The 20,925-nt window shown below is 40.1% G+C and overlaps 1 protein-coding gene across 1 annotated transcript in view; it reads right to left on the reverse strand.

Moving 5' to 3' along the window:
• The window catches only part of tafa4b (TAFA chemokine like family member 4b), a 45,694-nt gene extending 25,121 nt beyond the window's left edge, over positions 1-20,573 (reverse strand). The window contains exons 1-2 of the mRNA XM_072451678.1: positions 19,985-20,573; positions 1,292-1,407 (exon numbers count right to left, since the gene is read on the reverse strand). Of these exons, the coding sequence (XP_072307779.1) occupies positions 1,292-1,406 (115 nt within the window). The 5' untranslated portion in view covers position 1,407; positions 19,985-20,573. The remainder of the gene's footprint in view (positions 1-1,291; positions 1,408-19,984) is intronic.
• Between the last annotated feature and the right edge of the window lie 352 nt (positions 20,574-20,925).

Here is a 20,925-nt window from a genome sequence, read left to right on the forward strand (position 1 = left end):
GGAGGGGGGGTGTCGCTAACAAGTCGAGGGGTGAGAGGGAACTCAGATTTATGAAGAGTGCCGAGTTATCGGTGGGAATTGTTTCACTAAATACAAATTAGGTTCAGCCCAAATAAGGCAGTGTGTCTTGTTCAAGGATTTATTTAGGGAAAATGCTATTGTAGTGCACCCAACTCTGTTCAAAGTAGGGCAGCGACAATTAATTCAATCTAATTAATCATGACGAGTCTATGAATATGTCAACAAGCCTTCAGTCCCCATATTTCAACCTGTAAATGGTTAAGAAAATAAACTAAAACATCTCAATGCACAATAAAAAATAATGATTTGACTAAAATAATGGTTAGTTGCAGCCGTTGAAGGGACACAACAAGAGTACACTCACACCAAGCGCAAGGTGAGTGCAGTAATGAAACTGTTTACCCTCCAGTTAGCAGGCAACCCGCTTAACCTCTTGCTTCACAAAAATATGCTCGATCCCGTTTTGCATTCACTAAACATCATCTTCCTTTCTCACCATTTGTTTGTCTGTGCCATGCTGTCTTTTAACACCACACCTGGCTTGGAACTAGCGGTGGACAATTGAATAAAAATGAAGATAATATTGTACATTTGAATATCGGGTAAATTGTTTTTATCAAAAATACTCCCAAAAGGTTAAAAATAGTAAGTACATTTATGCACTATGTGACTAATTTCAGGGACATTTCACATTTATCTGATAGCTAAACTTCAAATCAAATATTTAAAGCTTATTAATATGTATGTTGGATTGACATAATATCGCCTGCTTATCATTATCAGGACACTCCAAAAAATCATCTGTCGTCCTCACGTTCATGTAAGATAATTATTAATCAGTGCTACATTTCATTGACACAGCATTTTCTCCGATGTGATGTAATGAAGCACAGTTATGAATATTAAAATAGTCCATATATTATGATCCTGGACTCAAAGAAGATCTCATGGCTTATGGCTGTCTCCATTGCAGTGAATGGATCCGATCACACCGTCCTGATGCTCTTGTGTTGACAGCCCCTGACAGTTTTAAGTGTTGTGTCTGTGTATGCAGGCCATATGCTTTAAACAGTTTGTGTTCAAGGCCAAAATCTGTCTACGTCCGGATCACAATGTATCACAAAAGAGACAATGGACTTTCAGGACCCTGGACAGCGCCACAGCGCCACAGCTCCACAGCGCGCGGAGCATGTGTTGTGTCTCTGCAGTGACAGTGTAATTAACCTATTGTGGGGCAGAGGGAGGGGGTTCAGAGTGAGACGCGCCTTACCTGTCGGTCCCCGATGGCTACGGTTGCCACTGGACACGGGGTCAATGTAGAGCATCACCACGGCAACGAGGAAGGCCACCTGCAAAGGCCACTCTGACCTCCACATCAGTTTCATCCTGAGAGAGGGAGGGGGCACAGGGCAGAGGGAGAGGATAGGTTAAAAAACCTGGCACAGCAGCACAAACAAAAACACTGCGTTTTCCACAGACAAACAGTGCGAAGGGTGAGGCGTTAAGGTCACGCCACAAAATGACAAAGTGGAAAAAGTGTGGAGAATTTTCTCCGGCTACAGTACAGAAAACAACTAACTCTGGGGAAGTTAAGTTTTCAAAGTTACACAAAAGGCTATGTGGAAGGTTTGTGCAAAAGCCATTTTTTCTGACCACAATTCACACTTGATTTTCATTGTTTTACTATTATATGATGTGAGCACCATGGGATTTGGAACAATTTAGTTGCTTTTGTGGTTCCTTTTAAAGTGACTATCAATAATTTTAACTGATTGCGCCACAGGCTCTAAAAACACATTTCACAAGTACAAATAAACATTATTACTTTTCACACCCGAGCTGTAGAATTGGGGTTTTTTGCACTGTAGGAATCGTTTTCATTTTATGTTCCCACAGCGACAGTGGCTGAAAGTGGGTCTTACTGGCTTTAACAGTAGCAGCTGTAAAGTGTGGAACGTTTGAATAATTAAGTAGGGTTAGGAAAACAATTGTATTTTTTTCCTTTTTCCAACTCCTTTTGAGGACAGTAAACCTGAACATGTTTGTAATGTATAAAACAAGTCAAACAAACCATGAAATTAAAAACACAATTATACTTTACTTAAAGAATACAGTCTCTAATTCAGTTATTTTGTCGATCAATAAAGTTGTTTTAAGTCTGAAAATTAATGATTTTTATATTAATGATATTTTCCAACAATGTCAGCTTTGCACATTAAGCACTCTAAAGTCACTAAAAGGACTAAAAATCTGACCCTGAGCAAAGAGCTAAAAAGTCCCCAAAGTGTGACACCGCACCTTTACTGCAACAAAAAAAAATTGGCAGGAGCAATTCCTTTGTTGGAAAATATGCTTCATTCATTTTCAGGACAAAAGTTTTTATCCACAAGAGATATAACTTACGCAGTAGCTCAAATACAACTCCTAAGTAGTAAGTATAGTAACCACAATTCATAATCATTTTGAATCATTGTCTATTCAATGCTTTGTTTGTGTTTCTTTGTGCATCACAGTGGGTCAGACTGGGTGGTTCTTCTTCCTATAAAACGTCTGACGCTTTAATCTGTTCACCTGTTGTACGGTCCAGTCCTGATCTCCTCCTTTATGACCAGGGGCCCGCAGCAGTCATGACTTCATCCACACGCGCTCCTCTCTTCTCCGTGGCCCCTTCCTCTCAGTCCCCGCGTCTCCTCTTCCTCACCTCAAAAAGCAGAAAGCAGCCCTGGAGGAGACGGGTTACAAAGGCATTAGGTCAGGGGGGCGTTGCGTCGCTCTGTCCCCCCGGTGGAGAGGTGCTCTACAAACACACGCGCGCGCACACAGACACGCACACGCGGGGCAAGAGATGTGAAGGCCTAGATTCTGTCAGATCCATTGTTTACAATCGGTTCACCTACCCCCGGGCTGAACGTGATCCCCACATCAGAAAGCACTCCTGCCGGTCACACACACACACACCAGCGTCAGCGCGCGCGGCACACGGACGGACACCTACGGCTCTTGACGCACACGCCGCGGCACCGACCGGGCTTGACTGCTAAACTAGTGCACACGTGTAGGGGAAGGGAAAGCCCACCAAAGAACCTCAGAACCCCCGGGGCTTTTAACGCGAGATCAAACGTATAGCAGCGCGCAAACACCACATTTACGCGCAAGTTGTTTGCAGCACGCTGTGTTGGCAAAATAAATTCAATCAACGTGAGTGAAAACAGGAGACAGAAGACGGTTTCCCTAATTACATTTGCGAGACAGCTCCTGATGCGTTTACTTCACACACACACAGTGAATTAAGTAAAAAAGAGTGCCAACATGGTTCTCTCTTTATAAGGGAACTATAACTCTGTGGACAAAATAAAAGACAACAGACTCGCATTAATAATAATAATGACAAAATGCTCCACTCTCTCTCTTTCTCCCAAACCTTCATTATTCATCATGAGTCATTGATATTCAGCTCAGTGTGGAACAGGAATCAGGAATGTCCAGGGACTGTCAGCTCCTCTGCCTCCAGGCGTGATGCTTCTGCCCCCATGTGGCGAGTAAGCGCAACAGTCCTGAGTCAGTCCTCAAGGTGAGAAATGGGGATGTAAAAAGCAAAACACTGCACTCACTGTCTGATTTTCAAGTTCCAACATTTCACAACCCTGAAAGCCAGAACACCCCAAAAGTCTTTATTTCTTTGTGAGAAAAGTATATGATAATTATTTCTATGTATGTCAATCTAGGAACAAAAACAAAGTCTTACTCAATTATTAGAAGACTGCCAAACAGAGCACTACATGTAATTGTTTTCATTTATAGGAGTGTTGCAATAATTAAACTAAATATGTACTGTCTGAGTAATACTACAATCACTAAATGTGTAGGAATTATTCACTATAATTAAATTTTAAAAAAGTATGATTTATGATTATGATTTTTAACTAGTGTGCATGTACTGAGAGAAGAGATTGTATTGCTTGGAGAGAGCAGGAATTACATAAAAATGACACAGGAAACATGTATGTTTAGTGTTTTTGATTTAAAAAAATAAATAAAAGTCTGTAATTATACTTCATCAGGATGTCCTCAAGCTTTATCAGGGTCAAATATCATATTGAGAGGATCGAAGGAAGTTACTTGCTGCCCTAAATAAATCAATAACATGTTTCTCAAAATGTAGTTTGCTGGTCAATTTGAAAATCACAATTGTTTATACATATTGTAACTTTGAGCACGTTAGTGTCATTGTTGACAACCTCTCCTCTCCTAAAATGGTAGATAATGTTTCAAAGATAGTCATATTTTTTTAACTTGCTTCCGAAAGCCATTTTCAATCTGAAGGAGTCGGTCTTCAGATTGAAAATAATTTTAAAAACTTTGTACAGAAGACTTCTTTTGAATGTTTCATACGATGGATGCACCTGGACGAATGAGGGATTACACCAATACAACTATCCTAAAATTATTTATTTTATTATTCTATCAGTTGATTAACTGTGCTGTTCAAAAATGCCCCATTGTGAAGTTATTAAAAAGTGTGTGGGTGATTTATATTCCCCTATATTAAGAATTTTATCAACTTTTTTTGCATATTGATACTTTTACTGTTTTTACTTGCAGCGTGAGCAGTGATGAAAGCTGTTTGTGCTGACTACGTGGAGTTACCGGGCCGTCCGCATGACAACACTTTCACACATTTCTTATTCTCTTTTAAAGGGCCATGGCGTGCATTTTGATCAGCTTCTCCTCTCATACACTCATTAGAGCGTCTGTATACAAAGTGCATGTGTGGCTTCCAAACACCGCTCATTTGAGGAAGGACTTCAGGAACACAGTGACCTATAAAGCCACTCCATCTGCTTTACCAAACAGACTATTTAGGGAGTCATTACCGGGTTTATTGCTACTAATGTGAGGCCACGATGGAAGTATTTTTGTGCACATTTTAACGCAGTTTTCGCGCCCAATGCCCTTGCGGTGAAGTGTCTTGTCTCGGGACACAATGTCATCACGCGCTATGGCAAAATTTGAACCGGCTTTCCTCTGATTAGTGAGAGAACATTGGAGCCACCGAATCAAATGCTCCATACAATATTCCACACATTTGACAGAATATGCTTCTATTTGGACTTTATGTGATAACTTAATTTGATCTCAACACGACAATGCATTCGCAATAAACAGCAGCCCCTTGCCATTTTCATTTTTAAAGCAATTTGTACCCCGTGTGTCGTTCAAGATCAGAATTATGGCTGCATGTTTAGAGGCTTTCTCACATCAAACAGCAGAAACACGGGGAACATAATTAACATTGTCTTGTTATTCCCTCACAAACAGTGCACCGACATGTTTGAAAATGCACTGAGAACATCAAGGCTGACCAATATGTTGCTAAAAATTACCCTTATTTCCTGAGTGTCCGTGAGCCGTGCGGTGAACGTGTCATTTTGGGTCAGTGAGCAGTGACATATAGACACATAAAGCTCATTGACAAATCTATAGGACAGTTGTTCCTCAGTCACAAACAGCTATTCAAGTGTGTAGTTTCAGAAGTAGAGCGAAATGAGTGATAAACTATGTCAAAATACAGATTACTATACCGAATAGTTCTAGGAAAATTCAAGAATAACGACTATAAAGTAAAACATACTAGTCCTGCTGCTATTGTCAAGAAATGCTAACCAATAATCTATCACTTTGATAGAAATAGTAGTGATATTTCTATTCTTGCCACTAATTATTTGTCATTGGCTAAAAATTCAACTCTACAAAACAGTAGGAAAGCAGCAGGCCATTCGCACGATATTAAACTTCTCTGGAGGTGTTGTTGTTGCTTTGCCTGGAATGTCCCACAGTATGACAACTTATCTGTGTCCATGGAAACAGGGGGCAGCAGTAGGCCGTGGAGAAGAGACTCGCTCGCGGTAAGAATGTGTTTTCCCGACAGCGCGGCTCTGAGATTTAAGCTCTGACAACAAAAGGTGTAAAGATTTGTTGCAAAGTTGTTATAGAAAATAAAATGAAAAGCTTTGAAATTTTGAAATGATCCTTTGACTTGAAACAGGAACTTTATGAATATTTACATATAAAGAATTATTATAGCCGAGAAATTAAACAAAGCGACGGCCACTGTAGCCCTCTGACTGAAATCTGCATGAAGGCTGAAATCTGAATTGTACAAATACATCAATTATCTGGACAGCCACTCTAATAAGTATATTAAATATGAATGGGAAAGAGAAGGTAATTTTGTTCTGACTGACGAAAAATGGGAAAATATATGTGCGTAACAATTTAGGACCACAAAATCACATGTCTGGACAGAGTTCTGGAGACATTGTGGTTGCTGGGAGGCCCACTTTAATCATGAGATTTGGGAGTGTCCTGTTGCTCAAAAATATTGGATTGAGATTAAAAAAGGCACTGAAGATTATTTTTGGCATTATCCACCCTCAACCTAATTTTCAGAACTATGTATCTGGGCCTCAAAACTCCTGCCATGGACTCAATAAATGGTTCTCTCTAGAATATACTGAGAAAAAACGGAGAAAAAAGCCATCACAAAAAAAGGATGACATAAATAGAGCTGATGATTAAGGACTGGACCGACACTATAATCGACATACAGAAAATGGAGGGAATCACATTTGGACTTAATGTGAAATTGGACAAATTTGACCGATTTTGGACCAGATGGCATGTTTATTTTGCACTTTGCGTTGGTTAATTTTTCTTTAGCATGTCTTTTATGATGTTTATTCTGACATTTTCATATTTTATCTCCTATGTTCTCTCTGCTCTTGTTTATTTTTTGTGTTTGCTGTTAAGTGCAGTTTTTTGTGTGTTTTTAATGTATTTTTAAGATATTTTTGAGCAATATAAACAGCTGTAATTCAAAAAAATGCAAGATAGGATGGTTTAATATCAAGTAAACATGTAGCGGACCCATCACCAGAAAAGGTATATAGTGCACCTTTGAATATTTTACTTGGAAACAAAAAGTTTTCATTTAGCCCTGAATTATAGTAAGCTTATATTCTTCTTCAAAGCGTGTGTATGTAAAGGAAGAAATGCTGGTAACGTTCGGGTCACACTGAGTGATGCAAGAGGCTTATGGACCACCCAATGGAATCTGCTCATGTGCCCAGAGACAGAACACAGACCAAGCGTGTATCAGTGTAAAACAAAGTGTCCCTCCCTTAAGGCTGCAAGATATTGAAAATGAAACAAGCCAAAGCACAAAGCTCGTCTGAAATCCTGTGTGAAGCGTTTCAGATTCCTGCCGATATGCACAGTATTAACATTCAGTTTGGGTGTGGAATGTTCAGATATTTGCCTGCCTTAGGGTGTAATCCATTTTCTTTTGGCAGATAGGCACTCTCTTATAGCATATCTGTATTAAAAGGTAACAAATTAAAAGGTAACATATATGCATACTTTTAAAATGAAAATAATGTGATGTAAAAATGCATTTAAGAGCTTGTGATTTTTGGATCACCAATTAGTACTTGGACAGGTCCCATGAATGGACATATATTTCAGAATTCAAGCTTCTGCGTTTTATCATTTGCATCATTCTTAGTATATTTGGTAACACTTTATAATGACTACACTTATTCCTTCCCTAGATTTTTAAGAATGATTCGGGCTTAGTGATTATTTAACTAATACTCTAACCCTAATTTATCACTAAGTAATAGTGTAATAACAATCCTAATTTAACACTAAGTAGTTACTAAACCTGAATCTAAACTATATGTACATAAAGTAAGTCTTTGTTCATGATTTGTTAAGGCAAATTAAAGTAGAGGAGCTATTATAAAGTGGTATCCTATATTTTATTACATTATTCGATTTTATTGCCAATAGTGAGATAGACTATGAAGATTTAAGTACTGTCTTTGACTTCACACACACACACAAAGTGTATTCATCATCTTTATTGTAATCTATCGAACAAAACAAAAATGTATGCACATAGCTAATATTATTCAAGATTAAATTAAATGAATATTTTCTCAAGGTGTTGGTTTTGGAACGTTTTCTTGTTTGTTGTCGTGCGTATGAATCTGATGTCATGATGTCAATACCTTTCCTGCCTGTTTACCATCATTCAAACAAATAAAAGGAATGCATTCTACAGAATTAGTGTTTACTTCAAATCAATTGCACCACACAGTATCCGTCAGTAAAACCAACACACATTTGTATCATGTCTGGTCTATTTGGTCAGATGGGCAGTTTGGGAGAGAGAGTAAAAGAGTGGAACGAGCAGGTCCAGAAGCATTACCCGGGCTGGGCATCCACTGGAGCCCTGAGGTACCATTACAGCTGATTGATCGGTCTACACTTAAGTCCAAATCCACCTTATCCACTGGACATCGTCCGGAGGTCCCACACAACCGCCTGTGAGGGGGGCACTTGTGTTGGGCTTTTATCTCTTTAACGTTTCACACTTTAAGACCTCTAAAACATGACTATTCAAACCAAATGTAAACCTTGCAAACTAAATACTTACTGTGATCAATAAATGAAGCTATAATCATGACACAAAACATTATACAATGAAGTGTAGAGCTCCTCCCTTCAGACGGATATAAGGCAGGGACTCACCAAACAGAAGACGATCAATGTCGAAATTAATTAACTCATTTTATAACATTTAATTTATTTATTTTTTAGGTTTAAAAGTATACATAAAAGTGTAGTGTTTGTTTTGTTTTTGGCATTATAAACAACTACATTATTTTGTCCATTTAAATATAATGGAACTTTACTTTTTTGCCTCACTATCTCTTTAAAAATGTACTTTTAGAGAAAAAAGGAAAAGTATTTCAGACAGATATGAGAATAATTAAAGCACCAAACGTTGTGATTTTATTTTTTATTTTTTCAGAAACAACTGAATCAATTCAATTTTTATTTTTATTTTTATTTGTATATTTGTATTTGCTCAAAGTTGGGAATATAAACTATGAACTTGCTAAAAAGAACAAACCTTTCAGCCATTTCAAGCGGTCTCAAACAGTAAAGAAAAGTACATGTAATCCTGTTAAAAAATGTGGTGGAAAAAAAAAGTACCCACGACCCCCTACAACAGGTAGAAATCACCTCACTTGTTTTATGACAGGAAACCAGCGCTCGCAGGTCGACAAACATTAGCACTTTCCAGGTTGTTTGGGAGGCAGACAGGAGCGACAGCCACGGACACACGCCAAGACCGCCATCAATCTGACACACTCTGATAATGCGATAAAAGGCTATTCAGCATCAGGGTCCACAGCTCCAGATGTTTTGGATGAGCAAGTGAAGAGAGCTTTACCGAGCCATGACACATGCCCAGCCATCAGGAAATGAAAATTGTAGGAGTTTTTTCACAGCAAGACCTTACAGTAACATTTAAATAGCCTTATAAACCATGAACAAAGACGTGAATCATAAAGAAGAAATGTTAATAATGTTAAAAATGATTCAGGCTTATTAAAACTACTTAATTAATACATTTCGACTCCCATCTATCAAGAATGACTCTAAAGACCGTGTCCAGATGTTCTACCGCTTAATCAATACCCATAATCTCTCATTTAGGTAGTTACTAAACCTGAATCTTTCTTAATAACCGCTCTGTTTATTAGTAATTACATCTTTTTTCATGCTTTATTAAGGTAAATTAAGGTGTAGTTGATGTTGTAAAGTGTGTTTTTTTATTGATTGCAAGGTTTATTCCTTTTTTTCTGCTAAACAAACAAATATCCAAATGAAACTGAAACTTGCATAAAGTTCAATACTTTCTCTAACCTCGAAAATGAACTTCAAAAGTGTAGTTGGTATGAATTGCTTAAAGACAGAAGTTCAGAATGTCATGTTTGTGAAATCTCCTTCTCTTCTTTCTGTCTTACAAATATAAGTGGACTTCAAATGTATACATTTCCTTCAAAACAGTGAATAGCCTATATAGTTTTACAATTATAAGAAAAATGTTGTGAACACTGTTGAGTTTTTAAGGATTTGTCAGGTCTTTGATAATGACAACGTGACCGTAATGAATATGTATCAGGCCCAACCAACCAAAGATATATTTTTTTCCAACTTAAAATGCAGTATTACCATAAACGACCATCAAAGCATTCCAAAAATGCACGATTCTGCATTTTCCATTGTCGTAAGCGCGCGAGGTGGATGCATTTATACAGGCAAGCTTCACTTCTTCCCCTTAAATCCTCACTCTTACTTACAATCATTCTTCTCAGCACTTTTTTCCTGTTCTTTCCAAATCCACAGCGGCAATGGATAAAAGAGGAGGAGACGCGGGAAAAGCAGTGAACCACAACAGCGAGTCTTGCACAGCCTAATCGAGCAACAAAACACCATATCTGGACATACAGTCACAGTTCCTCTCTGTACTAAAAACATGAAGCACTGGGGGGGACGGTCTGGACTCTGATGCTATCGAGAGCTGCAACACAACACAAAGCCCCTGCACTGACAGTCTCTGGAGAACAACAGCCTTTCATTGTGTTTTGTATATAAACTATGAAATTATGATTTATCTCAAATAAAAATTACCTTAAGGTGGTAATTCTTTTTTTGCCCCTTTTTTATTTTGGTCATATTTTTTGCAGGTTACAGTAGATACAGCTCCGGGTCTCTTTCATAACCGTATATCAAATTTGGGAGACATTTAGAAGATGAATCACATAGAGCTCATGGGTTTTATTCTCTGGGACCAGAGCATAGAGCACATCAGACAACTGTCCAGTTATTTCACAAGACAGTTTATAGTAAGTCAGATGGAGACAGTTGTGGAAAGTAGCAAATTACTGCACGTTTACTCAATTATATTTGACAATTGACACTTTTACGTCACTACATCTGAGAGCAGGTAACTGTACTTTCTACTGAAAATATGGATTAAAATGTAAAAAGCTTTGCATATAGTTCAAGGGGTTATTTTACCGCACCTTTGACATCCCCCCTAAAAGCTCTAAGCAAGTAAAAGTCAATTTAAAAAATGACAAGAAATTGAAATTAATGATTCAGTCACTTCTGTTGACTCAATTCAGCACAATTCTTTATCAAAATCATCGTTTTACTCTAATAATTCTCAAAAACTGTGGTAAATACTTTTGCATTATGGTACTTTATTACTTTTAATCAATTGTTTGTTTTTTACATTATACTTTACTTACTTTTAGTTGTTTTGCTCCAGTATCTGTACTTTTATTCAAATGACACCAGTGAGTACTTTTAAAGCACCCTACCGTACGGAGTTGAAGAGCAGGGAGGACATTCATCAGAGAATTCACAGACCTGGATCTCACAGTGCTGAAGCCGACATGTGTGTTTTGTAATTCAGACCACTTGAAGTTACCAGGCAACAACAACAGCAGCAGTCTTGCATCAGGATGGTCATTTCAACGAACTGGTGTGTGAAAATTTAACACTGACCATTTACTCAATACAAAAAGTGACCGGGGTCGTGCCAGAAAAAAGGTCCAAACAAGGGGTCAAATGAAAAAGATTACATAATGCACAAATTACTGTCAATATATATGGCTCAACAAGTAAAAACAAGACTAGATCAATATGAAAACTGGTCTAAAACAGGACTAAAATGATCCACCAGAAAAGAGCCAGGCATAGCAGTTTGCAAACCACAAGTAACAGGAACAAAATACACACAATTGTCAGTTTTTCAGGAGGTCTTGCTCAAATACACAGACATCTAGATAATCTCTCCATTGCATCTGATGACCGGCTTGTGTGTAATGATATTAATTGCCATACGTGCGGTGCTTGTCAATAGGGCAGCGAGTACTAGGTGAAAGTGAGGGAAATGGAGTAGAGGGCAAGAGCCGAGCCGAGAGAGAGGAAGCTTGATCAATTGTTCATTTTACAAAGTCACTGAGACGTGTCAGCTGTGTCAATAAGTGAATTAATTTGTCTGTGGGTCTCCGGAGCATGACACCATGTCACTGAAGTGTTCACACAGTGTTCTGTAAGGATCTAACGCCACGACTTTTTCATACACAGATGCAGATCGTTGTTTAGCTCCATTATTAGACATGTGTTATTGATTTCCATTACCATGCTTCAAGCAATTAAACCAGGCACAATTAAATTACTGTAAATATACTGGATTTTCCATTTGTGAGAGGTTTTAATCGATGTTACTCTAGGCGTCTAGAGTAACAGAGGCCCTCCAACCAAACCCCACCCCTTCTCTTGACTATTGGATTTAGACCATAAAAAAGCTGCCTATAGACTTTATTATGGTTCTTCTACTTTGAAACCATGATAAATAATGTTTCAATAATGCAACAGCGTAGGAACCCATGACTGAGGACACTGTGTCAAAGAAATGTTGCCCCCCACCGGTCAATAAACTGTTGTTTTTTTCTGTGATGAGTCTGTCGCTGCTTAAGGACTGCCCTCCGGGGCCTGTGATGATCAGGGGCCCCCAACCAATTACCTGTCCTGCCTGTTGGGTAGCTACGCCTCTGGTTTCAGTTGCGAGTAGTTTAATTAATGTTACCATCCATACTTCACTATTAAAAAGTGGTGGGAATAAAAAAGAAAAAAATCAATTTCAAGACAAAGACAATTAACCTTGGGGAAAGTAAATCATATCTTATCCCAATATGATCATGCTGGAGCATTGTTGCTCATGAAGTGAAAGCTGATCGCATCAGCTTTGTGAGGCGGATACTAAGTTCCAAAAAGGTGCTGATTGCCTCCATATTTTGTATGAAATGCAATGTATGAAATGCAAAATATGGCCCTGTCCAATAAAATCTATTTCAATTAAATACATTTAAATGTATTAATACTATTACTGCAACTACTAACAATAATAATAATAATAACAGTAAATCTATAAAATAAATTGTGTATCAGAGACTCATCAAACATGTTTTAGTGTGTGATAAAACAACTGTTTGTATGTGTAAGTCTACAGTTAGCTGTGTGCATTGCACTGTTGAATAGATCACAATATGTCAGCTCTTGCACACTTGCCCACACACAGACAGTAATGACCAACAGACCAACAGAGCCGAGAGGCGCCGTCCCCCAGGGAGGCCATTGTCCTGGTGAGTGACATCAGTCAGCAGCGAGAGAACCCTGACCAGAGCTGCCAGCTATTTTCATTACAAAGCCATCACCTGCAGCACACACACACACGCACACACACGCACACACAAACACATACACACACACAAACACACACACACATACACACACACACACACACATACACACACACACACGCACACACACGCACACACAAACACATACACACACACACACACTCAAACACACACATACACACACACACACGCACACACAAACACATACACACACACACACACACACTCACACACACACACACACACACACACAAATACACACACGCACGCACGCACACACAAACACATACACACACACACACTCAAACACACACACACACATACACACACACGCACACACAAACACATACACACACACACACTCAAACACACACACACACATACACACACACGCACACACAAACACATACACACACACACACACACACTCACACACACACACACACACACATACACGCACACACACACACACACATTCATGCATACACTTACACACACCCCACACACACACACACTCACACACACACACACACATACCTATAGACACACACACACACACACACACTCACACACACACACACACACATACACGCACACACACACACACATTCATGCATACACTTACACACACCCCACACACACACACACACACACTCACACACACACACACACATACCTATAGACACACACACACACACGCACACACAGACACATACACGCACACATGCACACACACACACACGCACACACACACACACTCACACACACACACACACATACCTATAGACACACACACATACACACACACATACCTATAGACACACACACACACACATACCTATAGACACACACACATACACACACACATACCTATAGACACACACACATACACACACACATACCTATAGACACACACACACACACACACAGACACATCCTGGTGTTCCATGTTTCTTAAAAACATTGGAGACTGATGATTCTGAACTATAAACATAATCACTAACCTTGATTTATTTTAGCCCAATCATATTGATGATTTGATAGAACAATAAAGGATTTACATCATGTTGATCTGATTTTGTCCCCATAAAAAGCCAGGTCCCCATGATGTGAGTGTGTATACCGATAAGTACCCACAATGTGATAAACACCCGCCCACACTCACCCACGGCGCTCACATGTGTGACCAATAGGGCTGCACCCCTGACTTCCTGGTGTAACATCCATTTAACTCCAGTAGTATGTATTAACTCTTGCTGTTGATTGATGTTGTTTGATATTCTAATGTGAATGAACTGTTGTCTGTGCTCCTAATGTTACTGTTGTTGTGTTTCTTTTCTGTGACTTTTAATAGTACCATTTAGCAGGGACAACAGATGGAAATTAGCTTGTGGCATATGAATTATTTGTTCATTATTACTTCTTTCTTTATAGATAAATACAAGAAATGTATGTATAATCTCATCTTCCCATAACTGCTGTTTGCTTTTGATTTTGGGTGTTACAAAAATAAAGTGAATTGAACTGAGGGAGACCAGTCTTAGCAGGTCTTGAAGCTTCTATATTATGCACAAAATAATAAATGCTCCTCCTCCCCCACAGTAAAAAAAACACTATATATTATATATATATATATTTATATATATATATATATATATATATATATATATGCATCACATTGCTGACAGAGGTACTTCAAAGTCCCTTTCATTGTGTAATGTCTGTGGTAAAAGTCAGAATGGGCGAGTCAGTGGCCTAGCTTGGTTACATTTCCCTCCACAAATCAGTAACGTTCCATTGAAAACAGACCTTGGCCTCATCGCTTTTGCCTCCTGCATTTCTCATCCTCCTGACACTCCCTCACAGCCTCCAGCAGTTCAAACAGTTCATGAGGAGAGGAGAGGCACCAGTTCTTCTGTAATGACCACCACACTCAAGGCACCAGACCCCCTCTATAGACAAAACTCCCCAACAGCAGCACGTTTGCCAGCTGCCAGAGCCGGGGGGGGGACGCAAACGGCACGACACAGGCAGCAGATTGCACTCAAGGTGATAGATTGTCCAATTACAATCATTACTATCACTTAGGAAGATTTGTCATGGTCAAAAGCTGCGCAAAAAATCACCTTGACGCCGGAGAAGTTGGTGTTTTCGCAGTTCTGAAAGGCTCAATTGAAAATGACTCAGCTGAGCACTAAGTTAATTATTGTGTGAATCCAAGCAGATGTTTAAAAAAAATAATCTTTCCACTGTACATGACTAATTATGTAAAGACGGTTGACACGCGTGACACTTTGTATCGCCTAAATCACAGTCTGTGCGCTCTCTGCCGGTGAAGAAGGAGACGCGTTGCCAATAGATCTCACTGTTTGCCGCTGCTGGACAGGTGTGTGCTGTCAATCAAAGCCTGACTCGTTCAATGGGACTCAAGGGTGTCTCACTGATGGACAAATGGAGGAATGACAGACACAGACACACCGCAGTGGAGGGGAAGATGGGGGACTTATACTGTTCAGGTTCCACAATAAAGTAAAGGAGGCGATTCCCAAAAGTCGATGATGAGGTAAAGTGTCTCCGCACAACTTTTTACGTCTCCCCTGATTGGCCACATCTGAACCACGGCGACAGAGATGAACTTTTATGATACCTTATGGAGTTCTACTTTTATAATGGATAAACTGTGCGGTGAAAAAAGTTTGAATTTTGTTGACTGTATATTTTGTCATCAATGGCATATTTTTGCTGATTAAAACTAAATAAAAATTAAAAAGAAGTTGTGAAAGAATTAGTGATGTCTATTAAACTATGACTAAAATTACAGTTATTTTTGCCCACTAATAAAAAGATTTTCCAAAAATTTTTAAATTATGAAAATGCATTGGACACAAGCTCCCACTTTTCAATCACAGAGTCTCGTACCAAACCATAACCAAACTCAGTGTCAAGAAGGCAATGTAATATGGTTACAAATTAAAACTAATTAGGTACCACTTTATAAAACCTACTCTTTGTTCATGCTTTATTAAAACTAAGGTGCAAGGTGTACCTATTATATGGTCAATACAATGTAGTAGGGATTTAGTTAACTAATTACATGATCATATTATGACTAGAATCCAAAAAGTAGAATGAAAATAAATACTTTTTTTTTTTTTAAACATTGATTGAAGTTACAAACTGAATGTTTGACTTAAAGTTATGTTATAAACGTGAGCAGTATGAAACTAGAATAGATATACTAAAAAGTGAATTCTCCAAAACCTCAGCCATACATGATGAGATAACGGTCTATGTAATTGATTTTTTTAAGGTATTTGGGGAAGAAAAAAAAGCACTTTACTATCTTTCTGATTGACCGAGGATAGAGCCTGTAATACCTGGTCTGGAGAGTAGAATGAGACAAAAACATAATTTTGGCCAAAAATGACTTAGGCCATTATGCTATGAGGCTGACAATGTGTGAATGTTGAACTGGGTGATTGGAAAGCAGATTGACAGCCATGAATGTTTTTCACATAGTGTATAATGTATAGAGGCCATACAGTCTGTAGTATGAACAAGGATTGTGCTGGTTTCCTCGGGTACTCTGGTTTCCTCTACCACTAAATACATGTACAATAGCCTCGCCTGAAAAAGGGACTTAATAACATCAGCCTGCCCAGGGATTACAAGTGGGAATTAGCACTTGATCTACAACCTAGTACAATGCATCGCTCCTGCTAAGGTTAGTGTATATTGTGCCTCCACAGATAAATAACAGTGTTCCATCACAATGCACTCATTCAAAGCCTAATTTTGATTGATTCATGCGTGATCCTGTATTGTCTTGCATTTGAGCGCTCGGAGAATTTCTGTTTTCACCTACCCCCTATCTCTGCCCACTTTTTTTCCTACTTACTTGCAATCATTCAAAAGATGTAAACTCCGCAACAGGTAAGGTTAAAAAATGTCACACTTTTTCAAAACACGGAAAGTCAGTAAACACGTTTCTATTATTAAGCTGTTTTGGATCAATAATGTGATTTACAATGAACAAAACATTAAATAATTCTTTACGTTTAAATACTAAATACCTGGAAAAGCATAATATGTCTCCTTTAAGTCTCTGTGTTATAATCGCTATTATTGTTGAGGAGGTGGTTGTGACATTAACACCACAAAATCATCTCAATCCCTCATGTGCCCTCGTTCTACTCGGTTCACGACCTCGATGCACTTGTGGTTTTGTGGTTTGCTTGCTCCATCCCCACTCGCGCATCCTCTGCTGCATTTGGTCCGTCTCCTGTTTGAGAACATTGACTTTTTTACTCAATTTCACAAGAATATCATCCCCAGCTCCATTCACATCCTTTCACCATAATACAACATATTGGATGAAAAGCCTGAGAGGACGGTGTCATTTATAAATGGAGGGAGCTTTTTTTCCCCCCTCATTTTTTTGACATGAAAGTAGACATGTCCCTCTCCTCCTTCTCCTCCCTCTCCTCCTTCTCCTCCTCCTCCTCTTCCTGATCTGGAAGCAGCCATTCATCACAGTCAATCTGTTAATGCCAGCGTGTGTGTAGGTGATCTCCAATCTGCCGTGGCGCTGTCACCACACCAGTCCAACACGCCTCATCCTCTATTACTCATCCAGACCACTCTCTCTTTCTATCTCCCTCCCTTTCTCTCCCATACCAACACAAAAGTGAACATTCTACTGGGACTGGCTTAATTTTTAGCTACACCACTGGTCATTTAACACATTTCACCCCCCACCACCACCTTTTATCCCGTCCCTGTCTTTACGTCTCATTTCCTCGGGCTATTCTCACCGCTTTCCCCCGGCTGCCCCCTCTCAAGAATCACAAATGCACGCACAATCTATCCCCCCCGTGCCATGTTCATTCGCAAGCCAGTCATCCCGAACGGAGACAGCGATCAAGGAAGGAGTAAGCAGATAGGAGGTTGTTGAGACATGTCGAGCTGAATGGGTCCTCTGAGGATACGGCGATGCTGCTGCTGCTGCTGATCTGCTTTGGTCTGAGAGGGGAGTTGGAGGTGCAGAGGAGGGGAGTGAAGTGGCATGTGTGCAGAGAGGCGAAGAGGAAAGTTTGGTGAAAGAAGAGCAGTGTTTTTAATTGAAAGTGGCACTGTACTGTCTTGTTGTAGTACTTTTTTAATTGTTTGCTTTGATTTGATGAATGTCTCTCCCCATTCATCACCACAATTGTGTTGTCCATTAAAACCAACAGGGTAAAAATGTGATTAAATAGTGTCAAGACATATTAAAAGAGACAATGATAAAGGGATTTACTTCAATTGGGAGAATGGAGGTTATTTTATTTCAAAAATACTTTTGTGCAAATGTGACTTATTGCACCTGAAAATGGCTTTACAATATTCAAATATCTGGAGAGGCAACCTCAAGATTATTCTGTGCTAAACGGACACTTTATTGGCTATTCTACATGAGAAGCATTACGAATCCAAGCTCAGATGAATCGTCTGTACTATATTTCACCCAATAGAGGTCATTCAGGCTGAAAGTCATCCCGTGGTTCCCACCAACTATGGGCCTAAAGTGGGGTCAATCCTGGACATTTTCACAGTTTACATTCCTAAGTCACGGTTCATGCACTTTACATTAAGCCACTGGACAATGGAAGGAAAGAGTATGGTCACAATACATGCTGAACAAACTGAAAATAAACCATACAAATTTGCCAAGGGGATTTTGTTTGTCGACGTAAATGGTTATAGATGAACATAACAATCTCACAACATCTGATCGTCTCAGTTTTGTCCACCAAGAGACCATGTTAATAGGAAAATCACACAGCCTATCTTCTCTAGTTTAATAAACACAACATGTACACCGTGAGTTAAGTGCCTGTCCAAATGTGTGTGTAGGGCGGCTGGGTGACGGGGCTCAGGTGAGACAGCGTAATCTCCCCAGGATTAAGAGTGCTGCTCCTGTGTTAATGTGACTGTCAATGAGAATTAAGTCCCTGGACCAGCGCACTGCCTCCTCTGGCCTCCTGCGCGCTTTGTCACGCACTAATGGCACTTCTTTTTTGCGGAGTGCGTTTAGAGGTTGGGGGGGTGGGAAAAAAATAAAAAAAAAATAATGTGGAAATAATTAGTTTCTCACAACACTGTACAAATTGGAGAGTCGAGCAGCGGGAGTGGGGTGCAGAAGGAGGACACGCGCTGGGGAAAAGGGGGAGGCACGAAGACGACTATAACAATTACAACGCGATAGGGGCTGGCTCTCATTACCGGGCCTATTAACGTGCATACCGAGTAATTACGCACTCACCCAGCTCGTGTCTGTGCGCTGAACACCCTCCCTCCTTTTTTTTTTTTTTTTTTTTTTTGATGTGCGCAGTCTGAAGCCGGCGGCAGCTCATTCCTCTCCCATATGTCAGTGCGTTCCCGCGCTCTCTGCACTCTGTCCGTCTCTCCCCCCCACGAGTCAATACATTCAAAGCGATTTCCAAAAGGCGCGCGGTCAGCGGATAAGCCTCACATTCGATAAATGTTAAGCGGAGATGCAGCGTTTATTCATTTAACATCATAGAGTGAAGACTGTTTGTCTCGCGTCAATCTTTAAGACATGGGGACGAGCCGCGCGCGCTCAGGGGTCCGTTTGGATTCGCTGGATCATGATTGAAACATTTGGGAAGTTGCTTTTGGCTCCTTGTTCCTCAGACAAAGCCTCTGTCTCCAATGCCGTTTAATTGGAGCCACAATTGACCAAATCCACATTTCCCCCCCCCTAAAATATTTATACTCGTGATACGGGCAGGATGTGATTATGAGCCTCCTAAAGAGTAAAAACGTCACCTTACCCAAATCTCTCCGCGTGACCACATGGATTCGTAAGGAGCAGTAGTCCAGCTGGAGTTTGGTGATGTTTCCAATCCACTATTTCAGGAAAAGTCTCCAACGCAAGACACTCAATTTAAAAGCCAGCATTTAAAAATAGTCCATTCACAGCAGCGCGGTCCGGCACACAGTCACATCTCCCCGTCCCATCTCCATAATAACCACCGAGGAAAGGAAAAAGTCGTGAAAAGTGCGTAAGTCCCCGTGGAGAGTCGCTTCACGCACGCAGCTCGCACTCCGCGGTCACACAGACACGCGTCCTCCGTCTCCGGCCACCTCTTGTCGCGGGGCTGATGGTGAGAGTGATAGTACGCCGATGCACGAGTGATAGTTGCGCTCCATTCGCTCCTCCCGAAGAAGCACGGATCGATTGGACATGAGGAATGCGATGCGAGCCCGTCTTCCCCATTCAGAACACGCTACACCAGCGCCCGCCCAGCGCACTGTCTCCCACCTACGTCCCTATTCTCCCCTGGTGTCATGATGTCATATGCACTTTACTAGAGGACTGTTGGGGAGGAAGGGGTGAGTTAATGCCGATAAAACATTGCGGGGATGTGTGACTTGACAGTTATTCTTGGAGAACAAAGAGGCGTGAGAAGTGAGGTGCGCGCGCGCGCGCTGTCCCCCTTGCGCTGACTCTACACGTGTCCTACTTCGTGGCAGCTGCAAAGGTTCTTGTCGGAAAGGGCAGAAGTAAAGGCTGTAGAAAGCTTGGACAGTTCACAGAATTGGCCTTGTCACAGAGGTAACGAACCTCTTGGTGGAAAGTCTAAAACCATTACGTGCACGAAAGTACAAAGTTTAAACTACATCATAACCTTGTCATTGGAGTTGCATACGCTCAAGGTTAAAAGGAAAAGTATGGATCACATATTCGATTATGGATCCGTTCGATTGCTCA

Source organism: Eucyclogobius newberryi, unplaced genomic scaffold (assembly GCF_026437365.1).
Source record: "Eucyclogobius newberryi isolate DKJ021-1_F unplaced genomic scaffold, fEucNew1.0.hap1 SCAF_19, whole genome shotgun sequence".
NCBI lineage: Eukaryota > Metazoa > Chordata > Actinopteri > Gobiiformes > Gobiidae > Eucyclogobius > Eucyclogobius newberryi.